Source organism: Magallana gigas, chromosome 8, assembly GCF_963853765.1.
Source record: "Magallana gigas chromosome 8, xbMagGiga1.1, whole genome shotgun sequence".
NCBI classification, from domain to species: domain Eukaryota; kingdom Metazoa; phylum Mollusca; class Bivalvia; order Ostreida; family Ostreidae; genus Magallana; species Magallana gigas.
Window position 1 is genome coordinate 36393693 of NC_088860.1, and position 18719 is coordinate 36412411.

Sequence of the window (18719 nt, forward strand, 5' to 3'; positions counted from 1 at the left end):
AGAGGACCGGCTCCGTCTTTCTTGCATAAATTAATGTCTGCTCCATTACTCAGTAAAAGTTGTACAGTGCTATCATGTCCGTTTTCACAAGCTATATAGAGAGGACTGACGCCGTTCTCCAGACATAAATTAATGTCTGCTCCATTACTCAGTAAAAGTTGTACAGTCTTATCTCTTCTTTCTGCACCTGATTCTTTATGGTTATAGTTTCCGTTTTCAGTATTGTTACCAGCTGCTAACAGAAGAGGCGTCCAACCATCGTGACCGTCAGTCTTTTCATTGACTTTTACGCCTATCTTAATCAACTCAACAAATAATTCATAATTATGAAACACAGATACAATGTGAATAGGGTATAAACCTCCCCATGTTTTTTTCAAAGATCCTTCTGCATGGTCTTTAAAAGCAGAAGAAAACAATTCTATTGAACCATTGCAACACAGTGCAGGAAAACATTCGACAAAATTAGTTTGGATGTTTTGTAGATTGTTTAAGCAGTATTTTGATAGTTGCGTATGACAAAATGCAATGACAGCAAAAAGTGGCGATATTTTACTTTCTAAATTCAAATAGGAAAGTTTTGTCAAAACTAAATTTTTAGATGTCCGATGAAGTTCTTGTTTATCAATTGTAACTTTCTTGGTTTCTACCAACATTTGATGATTTTTGGGATGATCTGCTATCTTTTTTTTCAGTACTTCAATTACGTTTTCATTCCTTAGACAGGGATTGAGTACGACATCTAACAGGCGTTCTCCAAACAGCTCAGTAAAAAGCCTTTCTCCAAGTTCTTCAACGTATTTGTCACTTAAATAGATAGTGAACGATTCGTCGTGTTCGTTACAGTTTTTTAATTTTACCCTTCTTCTGAGAAAGCTGATGTCGGCGTATTTTATTGTTTCAGCGGGATAATATGTTCCAAACACATGAGTTGTAACTTCCATCACAAAATCATGATAAAAATGATACGTATCCTCAATTTTTTGGACATAAAAGCCTTTCATGGAGTTAAGAATGTCTTCAATATCAGAAGGTGGTGTGTTCTTTGGCAATCCACAAAGTTTTAACGTGTGTTTAAATTTGTTTTCCGTGTCTTTAGTTTTTAAGAACTCACTAACACAAAGATCATCGTTAAAAAGTACAAGAAGGGCCAAAGCACAATATTTACCAATGTCTTTGTTTCTGAACCCTAGTATTTCCTCTTTCAACACTGTTACAGGTTCTGTAAAAAATTCTATACCCTTATTTTTGTATTCCTCTTTGCTAGAATACAACTTACACAATAACGGGAAATACCTTTCAACTTCAACGATCTTATCACGATCTTTGTTGGAAAAATTCATATCGGAGGTATATTTGTTCAAAATCTGTCGTTTTTCCTTGACAGATAATTTATTTTTGTTGTCATCGATGTTTAAAATATATGATGGGTTCACAAGATAACGTATCACTCTATGATCAGAAATAATATGATTTCTACATGACATCACGAGTTTTGCTGTTTCTAAGTACAACTTTAATTCCTCTTCATTTGTTTGCCATGAATTATTCAAAATTTCATCAAAATATTCTTTTCCCAATGGATCATTAAAAACACAAATGGTTTTATTTTTTTGAAATCGACTTGAATTATATTCATCCACAATATCTTTTACATTTTTTACTCGTTTTACGGTCCAGCCCTGTTCTCTGTATTTGAGTGCAATATGTTGAATGATGGCTGACTTTCCGGATCCTGAGTGACCAACAACAATTACCAGATTCTTGCTTTTTATATTTTTTTCTACTTCCTCGCACGCCGTTGTTGAAATGAAATCAATGTCGTCCTGTTTCCATTGGTCAAATATAGCCTTTTCGATTCGTGGTTCTATAATGAAAAAAAAATTCTTAACGTTTAAAACAGAAACAATTCTTGAGTTTATGCTTTAAAAAAAGTAGATCCATAATATTCAAAGATATCTATACAGTAACCTATTAACACACACAGGTTCCAAGGCTAATCGAGAACCTAATCGTGCCCTTTACGCCACGCTCTCTCTCTTAAACACCTCTTCATTAGTCTTTTCAGATGTAGATCAGATGAGGAGAATGACTTTCTCCTGGGTTGGGTTTTTTGGCCCCATCCTCACTCAATGTTCTTTTAAAATGGTTTTAAGGAGGCCGATTTGGGGTTTTTTTTGCAGAAAAACTGGAATAACATTACTCTTTATTTTTTAACCATATGTTATTTAAACCAACTCTAGTTTACTTGCGAAGGTTCATAAAAATCGACCGTCTGGTTCCTTTTAGGGACCATCTCAAAATAGAGGTACATTGTACATTTACTATAGGAATATATAAGAAACTGTTATTTTCCGCACATAAAAGCAGTTTAAAATACTACAATAGCTTTTTTTTTCTCAAATTGTTATATATGATTAGTAGTATCATTTCCTACCTTATATGTAAACAACACAAAATTCTACCGTCTGGTTTTTAGTGGGGGGCCATCTCAAAATATTAAAATGCACCAAATATTTGGATCATCACGAATGATGATTGGTATAATGGATTCATTCCAAAAATGAGGAAAATGTTTTCGAGGATAGCATCATTCTGTATATAAAATTTCAACAGCGTACAATTTTTACTTTTTCTTTTATGTTATTCTTATAACGTATACTCCTACAAAGCTTCACTTTATCATAACGTCATAAAAGCGCAATGGCAATGCTCCCCTACCGCACAACGTAAAAATCGTGTTAAAAATAAAAATTTCCTTTAAAAATTTAAATATTTTTATTTGTATTTTGTTTATTGTGTTCGATTTTATAAATGATATCAAAAAAAATCATAAGAAGTATAAATCAACTGTATTATATTAGAAAGCGCAAAAACATGCGCAATGCAAACTAAAGTCGGCCTCCTTAAATGGTTTTAGAGTATGTAAGTGGAATTTGTTCTCCTTTTTGACATATTTTAGTCACAGTTTAAAACACGATGTTGTTTTGTCAGGTCCCCCCCCCCCCAAAAAAAATAAAAATGTTCTTGTGTGACTTCGCCACTACGCTACGTATTTTGAAGAAAGAATGCTGTTTACAGTAATTTAATTTCATGTTTCATATAATCAAATACATATTTCCTTATTTTGCTCGAAATGAAAAAAGGTCCTTGTATTTACTCTTCAGTAACACACGCCATGTGCAAATCCAAATTTTTTGCACATTTATAAAGACATCGCTGGTGCGCTGTCCTAAGTATATTCTTAATCGTCGTGTGTTCTATAAAATTTCTTTTGTACATCAAGAGTCTTTGTAAAATGTAAAACCATAAAATGTGAATCCGCCCCATTCACTAAAATCTACTTGTATGTGAGGCAAATGCGCAGGTCTTTGCAATTGCAAAAGTAAGAAGAGATTGGTCGCGCCCTTAGCATACGATTTCGCCGAAATAAAGCGCTTTTGCAAACGTCAATTTTTTATTATTATACAATATTAGGTTTAAATATATCAACAGAAAATCAATTACACAATTACCAGGTAAAAATAGTCTTAGTTATCAAGCTTACTCTACATTATAAAAATCTTCAGCTTTCTAAGGGATATATAGCTAGTATGCATGTAAATAGTTGGATATGTGAATGTTTCAATTCTTTTAATCCAAGACACCGGTCAACAAAGGATGCTTACTTCTTCTAGGCACCTGATCCCACCTTAATCTTAGTATTTCGCTTTATGGATTTTTCAGATGATTTTTCAGATGATTGACAGTTTGTTATTGTCATTCTGTACAGTTTTGAGAATAAGCATAAAATATCTCTAAAATAGCCTATATTCATTCAATTTCGCTGGAAGTAATAACGGTTTAGAATATCAACTGATTTTATACACAGGGTACTATATGTTTGCTTATTAGATGCAGGTTTAAATGTATGACAAATCATTGGTAACAGACACCATTATAAAATCAGTACCCAGGTTTCGACAATCATATTGCGACAGATACCTGAATCTTTTTTTTTTAATTAAAAGGTACTTTCCGTTCAAACATGGGTGTATGCAAAATAACGGGAAAATGGTCCTACACCTATTTATGCCAGATTCAAGATCTAATTGAATAATGAACGCAATTAGGAAAATAATACTTTTCGATTTGAAAAATTAAGCAAAGATGCAGTGTTTAAAATATATAAAACAAGTAGGTCCTCTACCGATTCGCCGGTACAAAAGCTGAAAATCGGGCCGATTAAGTATTATATACTTAATCATATGAAAACGGTCCCTTTTTATACAATGAATTAAAAAAAAATCCACCAGCATCTAGCATCAGCTTGTGAAAATTTTAAAACTAGAGTGAATAAATAATGCACATTCTGATTAATGTTGATAGCTCGAATAGCTTTTTTATTGTAATGATTGACGCATTATCGATGATTTTGTTAACCCTGTAACGGTAATTTTTGTTCTGGTTTGTGACCTTGTCTTTTCAATGAATACAAACAAATAAAATAAGTGGACCTTAGATTACTAGACAATGTGTATATCAAGGAATTTAGCAGGTCAGACATCACTCCCTTACATATTACGTGACTTTATTTATTGCCAAATTCTCATCAATTGAGGGAAAACCTAGCGATCAGAAATAAAACCCGTTGATAATATAATTTACAAATAGGCCTTGGGTATTCTTAAAAATTAAAGCAGATGGAATAAAGTCACGTCAAACACGCTTACCGGGAAATCTAAGTCACCCGCCACGCGTTGTACAAACGAGTACATTGGGTTAAGAGAGTTCACACCAGTTAAACAACATCAGTTTATAATAAATTAGACCCTCTGGACTTTTGCATTTATTTTAGAAGTTACATATGAGCGCAGTGAAGTACATGTTTTCCTTTTACATTTATTTTTTAATCCTAATTGACAAAATTTATTGACCAGATGAAGAAGAAAAAATTACCTAAATGTACACGTTTATTTTAAAGACTTTCAAATGTGGGGCGGAGATAAAAGTTTATGGAGATTGAATGTAAACAGTGTATCCTTACCATAGATAATGATTTATATAATATTTCCCATTTGATTGTTTTTCTTGGGTAAGAAAGATATTCTATAAGAGTACTTATATCAAGGTTTATGTACATGCAAAGTTAAAAGAGAAATTCCGAAATATATTTTTCCCTATCTACTTTGGGCTGTATTTCACATCATTCTTTATAATAGAACCTTTTTTAAGAACTCAAATTTTTCTATGATTCATTCTTTAGTTTAAGGTTCCTCGACACACCAAAATTTTATTTTATGGATCGATAGAGAATCTTTTTTGAAAAATGATTCCACAAAACAGAGATCAATATCGACTTTCAGTTATTTTATACGATTTTTTTTGTATTTTTTCAGTGAAATAGGAAAAACTGTTTTGCAAACAAACAGAATATATTAGAGCTTAAAACTTGTTGTCAATTAATGTGTAATATAATTATAAATAAATTCATGCCAAAGATCTTTTGGTCAAGTGTTTAATTTTTTAATTAAATTTTTTTTTCTGAAAATCAAAATTGTAATTCTTTAATATTTTTTTAATCTATGGATATAATTTTAAAAATAACATATAGTCACATAAACTATTTACTAAACAATGATATTTTACAAAGAAATTGAAATGAAAATGCGAAATTCTGGAAAAATTGCTATTTATCAAATTTGAACCGATCCCGATTGAAAAAAAACTGATCCCGATCAGAATTATTTTAAAATTGAAATTTTACAAATAAACTGCATTTTTTTTCTAAGTAATTGATATAAATTATAAAGTTATTAAATGACGAAAACATTTTACAGCTAAACAACCTGAAATTTTTGCAAAATTTTGATTCATTCTAACTTTATGTGATTTCGTTCGGGATCAGTTTAATTACAATCGGGATCGGTTCAATTTTAAAATTTTCCATTTATACTTTAATTTCACTATTTGGTTTCAATTTCTTGTTGAAATATGATTGTACAGCAATTGTTAAATGCGAGTAACAGTTTATCTGCAGTTTTTATCCATAGATTTAAAAAATATCTACAATCCTTTTTTTTCATTTTCATAAATATTTTTTTTCAAAAATATTTCAAAGTTTATCTGGCCGTTTTTGATATGTATTTATAGATAATTGTATTGTGCATTAATTGATAACAAATTTTTAGCTCTAATATATCTTGTTCGCAGTTAAAACGATGTTTCCGGTTTCTATAAAAAAAATGCCAAAAAAAATCATATAAAATAATCAGAGGCCGATATAGGTGTCATTTTTGAATAATCATTTCTCAAAGAGAATTCTTCATCGATCCATCAAATAATGCATTGGTGTGTCGAGCCACCTTAAAGAACATTCTTCAATGTTTTATAGGTATTGTTCTCCCTGCTTGACCCAGCACCTGTTGGTTATAAACGTATTGACAACAATTGATTGTAACGTAAATATTAACGAAATTCTGGAAAAACCAAGCGTCTTTGGATAAAACGTGTGACATGATAGCCGCCTATATTTCTAAAAACGGGAAAATGATAACAGTAACATCTTGATCAATAAATATCTCTCTTACACTTTTTGCAGTTTAACATTAAATCAACACACGAAAAAAATATTCGCTATTTTGCGCGAATTCAACTTCCAGCAAAGAAAATCTATAATATAATGAAAATACTTTGAATATATATTAATCTCATTGTGATAACGCTAAAACTACATGTATTACTTTTATCTTTTTCATATGATTTTTTGCATACTTATTTTCAACTGGTAGTCATTTAATTAAACATACCGCCATCCTACAAAGTTTACAGCAATTTTGCCGTAAATCACTTTGTCCGCGAACTTTTCTAACAACCCTCGATCAGTTGATTGAAAAAAAATAATAATGAAAAGTCATATCATTCATTAATTAATATAGGTATTCGACAAGGGTAATAGCGTACATACATGTACATGTATGTACATTCCTTGGGTGTTTCGTATTGACTAGTTAATAAATCTTTCACTGTATTTTAATCTATCATAAAAGCCTCTGTGACAGACAATAGTAATCAATCAGCAATAAGTGGAGTTATGAACATAATTATAAGGCAAAATGTTTACTCTATAACCATCTGAAATAATTTGTAAATTGCATGTAGTTTATACAAATAAAAATGACATTACTATATGGCAGGCGTGCATTTCAAATCGACAGTCGTAAGAATTCTGCGTTAGGGTTTTCCCTTTGTTTTTCAGCCATTCGCACGTTTTTTCTAAATTTAGGTAAAGACATGAATAATTGTATTTTGCAATATATTTAGTTCATTGAAATAAAAGACTAAGTTAAAGTAAATCCACCCTCCTGTGACGTCATACATTTTACATAAACCATGAATTCATTAAAATTCTTGCAAGTAGATTTGTAATTTCTATGTTATCATAGGTGCACATCAAAAACTCAAATCATTGTTTACTTGGATATATTTAATAAGCGTTTTTCATTCTTATATTCGACATAATTCAATAATGACAAAGGGAAATAACTCTTTTCCACTTTTTTCTAAGTAATATATCTAAATGCTATAAGTTTTCTAATGAAAACAATATTTTCTTTTTTAAAAATTAATTTTAGTTTTCTGGCATAGTAAGCAATAAAATTTAAATAGACAAACAAGTATCCATCAACTTATATTTAATTTTTAAACCAAAAAAAGTGTGATTTTCAGATGATAATTTCAGCCTTTGGTTTTTATTACCTTACATCTTAAATAGTATGGATACATATATATTTTATTTATTTTTTGATGAAATTCAAGTCCAGTTAGTTAAAAAAAAGTTAAGTTTTTAACTTTGAACCCATGATTTTATATGTACGGAGTTACCTTAAACGGCAGGCATATAGATTTCTTCTGCTGGCGTATGCATTCTACGTACGAGTTATCTATCTTTACCGACGTCTTTGATTTTTCGTCAGTGAATCCGTAATAAAAGCTTTTAAAAAGTTTTGCCTTGTGAATTATGAGTTTTATCATATCATGGGACTTGTTTTCTCTGTGGGACTTGTTTTAATATCATATACCTAGTAGTGTATCAGCCCTGATACACGTGTTTTGGACTAGGTGAGACGGCTGATATTTCTCTGTCTCAGCCCGTCGTCAAGGGGGTGTATTGCCCTAAAATTTAAAATCGCTAATTCCCAAATATCTCTGCTTTAAATTAAGACTAGTTTGTAAAATAACAATAGAATAACCGTATTTACAAATAAATAAAACGAAGCATCACCTTACACGTCTGAATATTTTTATTTATTGCCGAAAATTGAAAAATAATACGTCAAAAATAGCGCCAAACAGTGATATGTATCTAAGCAAGGGGAGGTAACCTACACAACGGTTGTGTATTCAGAACAATAGCGCGCTTTATTTATTATCAAACAATATTTACAATAGCACGCTTTATTTATTATCAAACAACATTCACATTATGGAGGATATAGAGAAGGATGGAACGAGACTTAATCTAAGAAAACCAGAGATGAGACTGTAAATTAAGTGATTTAAGTAATGGGCGCGCTTATGAACGTTCTCAAACAAGTTGCTATAACAGTATGGATTTTTATGAATAAAATCCGACAGGAAACTTACGAAATCCCATTGAAGGAATTTGACTCATTAGGACGTTGTGAAGGATGGAAGTTTCTCTCTCGATAATTTGGAATTCTAGAAGATAGTGTTTCATTTCGGACGATATACTATCTTCTACTGTATTTCAAACGAAAATGGTTTGTCAACAAAGTCCGACACATCTTAGAGTTCTTAACACACATAAAAAAGAATAAAAACGAACGAGTTTTGTAAATCCGAAAAAAATCTAACGTTATAGCTTTTTCGTGATAAATTATATTCCTTATTTGGAATTTGAATAAAAGTCGTTGATTTTAGATATATGATAAAAACAATATCTCACTGTTGTTTTGATCTCGTCCTTGGTATCAGCAATCGGATGGTATCGGCCCGCGCCCTTCGGGCTTGGGCCGATACCAACCGCTCGGGCTGATACCAGACAGTGTGATATTCTATATGTATCACCCCCGTGCATTGGAAATGACAAAAAGGGTGTTTATTATTACTTTTAATCCTGATATTACAGTAAATTGATAACGTTACTAGTTAATAACTCTACAATAAATGCTAAAATTTTCAAAAAACCCGTGTAATTATCTTCAGAATTAAACAGATGCTTCACCATGTGTTAACATAACGGTATTAAGTGGATCAACAGATTAGACTAATATCCCAAATACACAGAAGGAGAGAGACTAATTTTATGAATAATGTCATTGATCTATCACAATAAAGAAACATTGATTTATAAAATGTGTAAATACATTAATAGATTAAATTTGAAAAATAAGATAAGTTTTTTTTTAAGTTTCAAATTTGTGTTTGATATTTTTGTTTGCCTATAACATGTACATTGACTACACATTGATGAGTGAGGATACATTACATGCAATAACAACATTAAGACCTTGTGGGAAATTCTAAATCTTTATTATTATTATTCTTAATGTACTTGTATCGTACTATACTGTGAATATACTGTTTTCCTCGTTATTACGCACATGTTTTGAGATTTTAGATTTTTTTAAAAATAATTTTTCCCTCCCTACCTACCGTTTTTTTTATCAGGGGAAAGGAAACAGGGATACACATTTTTTTGCCTATTAAATGAAACTTTCATATTATTTTAATAATTGCACCATAACTCAAAAATCGGGAAATCCTTTAATTATCCCATTATCTAGACTTACATGACTGCACTGGATGGGTGTCACTTAACTTTCAAACAAGCAAATTTAGTACTGCAAGTTTAATGAATGGCAAACATTAAAACTACATCTTTATGTAATTATCAAAAAGTTTTCTTTATTTGTGAAACTACAATGTAGGCAGGGTTCACCACAATGTCTAAAATCATACATGTATTAAAATGAATTAAGAGTTATACATCTCTCTTTTACATCCTCCAGGCTGAGGATATGTATTTTAGAGTAGAAATAGATGCTGAGAAAGGTTCATCTCTCTTGGAGGAAGCTGAGAATGAAAATTCTAATCAGGTAAAAGAATGCAAACATCAGAACTTTACTTTATAGGGAATAATAGTTTTATAAGGGAGTATTTGGGAAGAAATCTTTTCAAAAGTTGCAAGAACACACTAAATCATATAATGAACATCTGTGGATGGTCATATTTGATATTCCACTCAAAGATTTCTGATGATCAGGAACTATGTCAAACTTTAATATTAGCACATTCTTAAGGATTATTCTGCTAATTATGCTGAGGTTTCAATAATATTTAGGGAACACCTCTGGTTTTATCCATCAAAAAATGCATAAAGTTTCTACCAACCAACCCTTTATAGTCTATTCACTTTGTGATTCTTTGTAGTTTTAACAGTTTTCCCCCTTTTTTCAGGAACAAATGCATATGAATAGTCAAGATCAGGATGGATTATCACATGTTGGAAACAGTTTCAGACTTTGAACAATTTTCTGAGTGGCAAGAGTCTCAGAGGGAATGAAGAATGATTACAGCAAAAAAGCAAAGCAAATCATGCACAATGTTCTAGAAATTCCGATCTCGAACAGAAAGGGAAACTAGAAATGCTTTGTATTCAGAGCCAGGTACAGAAAAGACTGAAAACTGAACTATATTTATTTTACAACGATTGATAAACAAGTTCTACAGCTTAAATTAATATACTGTCGATCACGGGGATCGAACTCGGGTCGCAGCGGTGATAAGCCAACAGAGATGTTAGATACTACTGCATACAGTAGTATTGCAAGTTGGGGAGCTCAGAGGAAGATTCTAAGTTTGTTTGTGCAAGACTAAAGCTACAGTGGTTTGAAAATAAATATCCCTGAGTTGACTCGTTATAAGTATTCTGCTGTACATAAACTTGCTGTTGCAAATCCTATCCTTGATAAAATTAACAACTGCGAGAAGAAGTTTCAAATGAACAATTAGAACATTTCCTTGATTTTATAATGTCCCTATCCATTATGACAGATGCAACTTTAGTATTGTCATTTTATAAGCCTTCTTGTGTATCTAAACTGATCTTTTATAAACTACAGTGGCTGTTTTGAAATTTTTTAGAAACCTGTATTGTTATATTTTAGTTCTTAATTCAATGAAATGGGGGCTTGGGAAAAAATAATAGAACTTGTCTAATCTGGACATCAATGGTTCCATAAAAATTCGCCAGATTAGGCAATAAATCGGATTGGACAAATCTTTAATTTACAAAAAATAAATAATAATGTTCTATTGGTTAATATTTCAAAATACACAAATCTGGATTAGATACATGTAAGTTCTACTCAGTTTTGGTAGAATTAACTTGCAATTTATCATGATCATATATGACAACAGATTCTGATAATTGGAAGAACCTTGATTTTATTCTGATGAAAAGGTATAGGTTTGAAAGTTGGAAGCAGAATGCATATTTTTAAAAAAAAAAAACGTTTGTTTAGTGAAGATCCTCGAAGGCAATTTTTTTTTCATTTCAAATATTTGTTCATTTAAAATTAGAAATAATCAAATACAGTTTGTTTTCTTTGGGCTCCTCCTATAATAGCTTTCAGTAGTCATGGACCCATTTCAAAGCTTTGAAGGAGCCCATGCCCATAATTTGGATTTTAGCGTACCAGAGCACGAGGCATGCTTATATGCATACATGTGCCAGATATACCAAGAATATGTCATTATTATTATATAAGTTAAATTTGACAAGATTTAACATCAACTTCATATCTCTGATTTGATGAAATTCCAATGTTGGCCCTTACCATACCATGTTCATTAAATTACCATGTACATGTATCTAAAATCAATTAGGCATAACCTTAAGGTCAAAAAACAATTTATGTACAATAAATGGTTTATGTATGTTGCCAGTTGGTAATGTGGGGATTTTCCCCCATTTTGTGATATTTTTATCTGACAATTTGCATACATTGTGACTGCGCATGCGCACTTTTTCCTGAACTTAAGTCATGGAAAACTTGCTGTCTGTAAAGAAGAAACTTTCTACTGTTAATCGAAGATAAAGATTCTTGAGCATCCTGAAAACTTACCACTTCATTCATTGAGCGTCAGTTCATTATTTTACATAGGTAAATTGCATTATTGCATCGTCTACTTTAAATAATTGCCACAGCGTCACCTGGGCATTTACTCGATCAATCGGTGTTGTCGGCCATTACGGTGTAACTGTTTGTAAACATTGGCAGCTTGATATCAGATTTGACTTTATATCCACTTACATCATACCCGTAATTATGTGATGCGATAAAGGACAACATTGACTTTATTGTGATTATTTATCGTTTATATAACTTTGATATTTTGCGTGATGACAACTTTGTGTGTGGGCGACTCTCACCCCAACAGACTGAGCTCGTATATCGGTACACGCCTACCTAGCTCTTCAGTGTTTGATATTACAGGATTGAGCGATGTAAAATTTTACGGAATTAGTGGGGGATTTATTTCAAGTGACAGACATTTGAGTTTGATAACTGCTGCCGTCCGTCAGCATCAACCTCGGTATGTGATTGTTTGTTTAGGTGGAAACAATTTAGATTCGAGTGACCCAGACTGGAGCATTGAGGTGATTCTCATGAGATTAGTGACATTTCTGACACAGCTGAAAAATCTTTTTAATTTACAAAAGGTCACTGTCCTTAGCTATTTTCCGCGGGAGAGAACTAAGCATATTGCACCAGAGGAATATCGACGAAGGACCATTTGTGCCATCTGTTTACTTCATGATGCTTGCGTACAACATCATATTTCATTTTGGAAGTTAAGAGGCTTTACAGACAGCCAGAATCAAATATTAAGTGATGGAGTTCATCTCAACAGACTGGGTTTTTATAAACTCCAAAGACAATTTAGAGGCATTTTATTGCTTCAACGATAACACTTTAAAAATTGTCACTATTCAGGTTAGAAGACAGGGGCTTCTACCTATGTTGTTTATCTTTACTTTAACTGTTAAACATAATTCATCATTACGTCTATGAAATTGATTCTCGTATTCTGATTTCAAAAACTGTTATGTTTGCTTTGCATTAATTTTATAATATATGCTGTATACATGTATGTGTGTTTCATTATTCATGTGTTTATTTATAATTTTTGCCTATTTTACAGTGATATGTGGCAGTGCTGCTGCGGGTCATTGTTGTTTCTTTGACAGTGGTATTGTTTAAACACCCAAACAGGTATCAAACAAGTTTATTCAATTTTAACAGATATGTATATATATTATAACCAACTTTTCGTTAACTATGGGGTATATAAAATGTTTGTTTTGGAACCAATTGTCTCACTGGTCAGGCCTAAAAACTACATTGCTGATTCTATGACAAACATTCCTTAGCAATAAGCATACACGTTTCTGTACCCAGGTTAACAATATTTGGTAATTATTCTGCTCATAGCATAATGATGTTCTTTACTTTTAGCATGTCATAGGTTTAAGCATATTTTAGCTCTAAGCATTGATCACATGTGTGATTTTCATGGCCATTGGCAAACTCAATATTTACAACATATTGCTAGCTAAAAGCATATGAGTACTTTTAAGCAAATGCATAGCTCTAAGCATATGAATATCTTTAAGCATATGAATAGCTCTTAGCATAACACTAGCTCAAAGCATATTATTACTTTAAATACCTTCCTATTTAGGAAGATGTTACTCATGCAAATAACTTATTTTACTCCATTTATTTATTGTTATACATAGAAATGTCCACCAGACCAAAAAGGAGAAGGAAGGTGCAATCCCCCTCGACAGACACTCAACCCTCTACATCTACGAATCAAACCGTGGAGGACTTAGTCAGAGCGTGCATGAGCTCGATAACTCCAATTATCGAAACGACATGTAGACGGGTCATTGAAGAAAAAATGTCAACTGTAGAAATTCCAGTGCCTCAGACAATTGCCTCTTCAGACCCAACCCCGGTGGTGCCAACGACAGATCAGTCAACATCTGCAGAAGCAAGTCCAACCCTGCTACAAGAAATAACAGCCACAGGTACACTGTGTTCCTCATTATCTGACACCCCAAACCTACCTGACTTGACCCCTTCCTCAACTGCTACTCTCTTAACATTGGGGGTCGATGATAAGATCCGTACTAAAATTCATGCTGGGGAGTACGTAAAATTTTCATCTCTGTTGCCAACAGACTTTACCATCCCTGAGTCAAACAATTACAAGTCAATCGATAAAGAAGGACAGCTCCTTTTTGTCAAATCAAATGATAAAGACCCCATTAAATCCATGATTAAATGGACTGAAGCTTTCCATATCTATGTGGCAATTGTGGCAGAAAAACCCCCAAATGAAATTGGCAATTTAATGCTTTATGCACAGACTATTCAAAAAATTGCTGATTCTTGCGGGGATCATGCAGCCCTTCTCTACGATGAAAAGTTTCGGCGTTGGAGGCAACGAGACCCCGCAGCCTGTCCATGGCATCTAAAAAATGTGGAATTGTACCAAGAAGCAGTGGTGTTAGGCTTAGATTTCAAATTAAAAGCAAAAAAAATAGCCCTTTCGTGCCCCACCAAAACACAAATACTGCTTCTCGTATAATAACCATGGAACATGCCCAAAAGGCAATGCTTGCCCCCACCCCCTGTCTGTCAGCTCTGTGCTGGGAAACACTGGTGGAAATTCTGCCCTAAATTCAAAAGTTCCTCAAAACACCATTCAAACAATTCTACCAACACCTCAAACAAATCCTCTCCACTTACCAAAGGATCAATCAATTTCAACTCCAATACAGGTCTATAGTTTAACTCACTACTTACAAAGCTATGAGTCAGAATTAGCAAATTTTCTCATACAAGGTTTCACGTTTGGCTTCAAAATTCCATACAAAGGACCTCGTCAGTTTAGGATATCTCGAAATCTCTCTTCTATCGAGGGCAAGGAACATATTCTGCAGCATAGAATTGATCAAGAACTAAAGCACCAGCGCATTGCTGGCCCTTTTTGTAAGCCTCCCTTTCCGACCATCCAGGTATCCCCGTTAGGTCTAGTTCCTTAAAAATCCCCTGGAGAATTTAGATTAATTCATCATCTCTCATTTCCAGACAAGGCCTCAATTAATCACCACATTCCCAAGGAATTTTGTACAGTACAATATCAGTCAATTCACACTGCAATAGAGATCATCAAACAGGTGGGAAAAAGAGCTCTATTAGCAAAGATATATATTGAAAACGCGTACAAACAAATCCCTATCCATCCTAGCGATTTCGAACTTCTGGGTTTCATGATAAATCATCAGTATTACTATGACAAAACATTTCCATTTGGCTTAAGCTATTCATGCAATCTCTTTGAGAAATTTAGTACTGCACTTCAGTGGATTCTAACTACAAAATTTGGGGTACAACATTGTGTCCACATGTTAGATGATTTTCTTTTTATTGGCGCACCTTCTTCCCCTGAGTGTTACAGTTCTTTGCTTGCTTTCTACGTTTTAGCAAAGGATATAGGTCTGCCAATTAAATCTGAGAAAACTGTGTACCCTAATACTATTTTGACTTTTTTGGGACTTGAGTTAGACACGGTGCAATTTCAAGTTAGATTACCCAATGATAAGCTTATTCAGTTGCAATCTGAGATCAAAAAATTTCAGAACAGACATTCTGTTACATTGCAGGAACTACAGTCCCTTATTGGAATGTTAAATTATGCGTGTAGTGTAGTGCCTCCTGGGCGAACATTTTTAAGGAGGCTCATTAACTTGACGATAGGTCTTAAAAAGCCTCATCATCACCGCAACCTCAATTTAAAGGCAAAGGCAGATTTAAAAGCTTTGCGGGTTTTCCTAGAAAACTTTAATGGCAAAGCCTTCTTCCCATCACACATTGTTCATTCAACGTCCTCCCTGCATTTATTTACAGATGCAAGCAATCTAGTTTTTGGGGGTATTTTTGGAACAAAATGGTTCTCAGAAACATTTTCACAAGAGTGGTTATCTTGCCATATTTCAGTTCGTGAATTTTTACCCATTGTGATAGCATTTGAACTTTGGGGGTCTTGTCTAGCTAATTCCACTGTTGTTATTCATTCGGATAACTCTGCAGTTGTTCATGTTATCAATAAAACCACATCCAAAGATACCAGGCTTATGCAACTCATGCGAAGACTAATGATTTTGTCTTTGTCAGATAATATCCATTTTCAAGCACAACATATTCCTGGAGTTGCAAATACAGCAGCTGATTTACTCTCTCGGTTGCAGGTTCCAGAATTCCTCATCAGATTTCCAAATATGGACAAAACACCTACACTGGTTCCAGCCTCTCATGTCAAGATCTGAATAAGACAGTTGATGAACTCATTCGCAATTCCCTTTCCAAGTCTACAGTTTCAGCTTACAAGGCAACATATGTGAATAATCATAACTTTGTGATTCAATTTTTTGGCCCGACTGAGCAGCCACTGCCCCCTTCTTTAAAACATTTAACAGCTTTTATAGCTCATTGTTACATCAAAGGATTAGCGGCATCAACAACTCGTACTTTTATCTCATCACTCAGTTTTATTTTTCAGTTGGGAAGTTACCAGGATATTTCTCAAACATTTTTAATAAAGGAAATGTTAAAAGGTTTTCATAAATCCAAACCAACAACTGATCCGATTGCCAATCACTCCAGAAATTTTAAGCTCACTGTTGCTTTCTTTGGAACACACAACCTCTTCCTTTTTTACCAAACTGCTTCTTAAAGCTATGCTTAGCTTTCTGTGCATTCCTTCGCATTGGGGAAATTACCAAAACACCTAATCCTACACAACATTTCCTTCTATTTGGTAATGTTTTTACAGGTTTAGATGAACCTCAAAATGGTTATGTGGAAATTAACATCCCCCACTTTAAACATGCAAAATCTAACACTACTACCCTTCGTCTGCATCAAAACAAAAATAACTCATGTTTTTGTCCTTACCAAACATTGCATAATTATCTTAAAGTTAGGAAACATGCTGCTCCATCTGACCCCTATTTTCTTTCATGGATAAAACGCATATCTCTAAACAATACTTTACACAACAACTTCGTCTTGCCCTTTCATTTTGCAATTTTGATTTTAACCGTTACCAATCACATAGTTTTCGCATTGGAGCAGCATTGGAGCAGCAACAACTGCAGCTGCAAGAGGATTCTCAGAGCTGCAAATTCAAACAATGGGTAGATGGAACTCCAATGCTTTCAGGAAATATATCCGTATTCCTGCATTACAATTTTAAAACTCTTTTCTGTCTGCTGTTCAGTCAGGGGCTGATAGTACTATTTTCAATGTAATTTCACATTTCTGTGTGTATCCAATCAGACAGGGGCTGTTGGTTACTATTTTCATTTAACATCAATGTTTTACTATTGAGGTATGTGTTAGGTGTTATATAACCATTCAGACAGGGGCTGATGGTTACCATTTTGTTTGTCCTGTTTTCTAAATGTCACCTGCTTATGAAAATTCAGTATTTGTATATTTGTAGGAAATGTAGCCTTTTAGTAAACTGTTTTTGTTTTTGTTTATGGGGCGTTGACAAGATAGACACTATTTGATTTGTGATGCAAGGTATTCATCAAATATCGCCTACCTTGTTAAGGTGGGGTTAACGCCCCCTTTTTCTCCAGATATGCATTATTCTTGAGACTCATTTAATTTTGGCTAGATATTTTTTAGGTCGATTATGCCGAAATTGTATTCTAGTCTTTTGATACAACTTATTGTTGCTCTCAGGCACAAACTTGACTTTTAATGATCTGTCTCCTTTCTTTTGATATTTATGTACATACATGTAACTTATTTTACTTTGTACATGTTTTTTTATTGCGCCTTTTGTTCATTGTCATTTATTGCATCATTCAATAAATGACCATTTTTTCTCCAGATATGCATTATTCTTGAGACTCATTTAATTTTGGCTAGATATTTTTAGGTCAATTATGCCGAAATTGTATTCTAGTCTTTTGATACAACTTATTGTTGCTCTCAGGCACAAACTTGACTTTTAATGATCTGTCTCCTTTCTTTTGATATTTATGTACATACATGTAACTTATTTTACTTTGTACATGTTTTTTATTGTGCCTTTTGTTCATTGTCATTTATTGCATCATTCAATAAATGACCATTTCTACGCCCCCTTTTTCTCCAGATATGCATTATTCTTGAGACTCATTTAATTTTGGCTAGATATTTTTTAGGTCGATTATGCCGAAATTGTATTCTAGTCTTTTGATACAACTTATTGTTGCTCTCAGGCACAAACTTGACTTTTAATGATCTGTCTCCTTTCTTTTGATATTTATGTACATACATGTAACTTATTTTACTTTGTACATGTTTTTTATTGTGCCTTTTGTTCATTGTCATTTATTGCATCATTCAATAAATGACCATTTTTTCTCCAGATATGCATTATTCTTGAGACTCATTTAATTTTGGCTGGATATTTTTAGGTCGATTATGCCGAAATTGTATTCTAGTCTTTTGATACAACTTATTGTTGCTCTCAGGCACAAACTTGACTTTTAATGATCTGTCTCCTTTCTTTTGATATTTATGTACATACATGCAACTTATTTTACTTTGTACATGTTTTTTATTGTGCCTTTTGTTCAT

General features: G+C 33.0%; 2 protein-coding genes across 4 annotated transcripts in view; both read right to left on the reverse strand.

Moving 5' to 3' along the window:
* The window catches only part of LOC136270990 (serine/threonine-protein phosphatase 6 regulatory ankyrin repeat subunit B-like), a 3084-nt gene extending 2140 nt beyond the window's left edge, over window positions 1-944 (reverse strand). Inside the window, exons 1-2 of the mRNA XM_066070041.1 lie at window positions 861-944; window positions 1-296 (exon numbers count right to left, since the gene is read on the reverse strand). The exon at window positions 1-296 is cut by the window's left edge and continues 149 nt beyond it. Coding sequence (XP_065926113.1) covers window positions 1-296; window positions 861-944 — 380 coding nt within the window. The remainder of the gene's footprint in view (window positions 297-860) is intronic.
* LOC117689995 (serine/threonine-protein phosphatase 6 regulatory ankyrin repeat subunit B-like) overlaps window positions 1-18719 on the reverse strand; it is a 568848-nt gene that overhangs the window by 464394 nt on the left and 85735 nt on the right. The gene's annotated exons all lie outside the window — the stretch shown is intronic.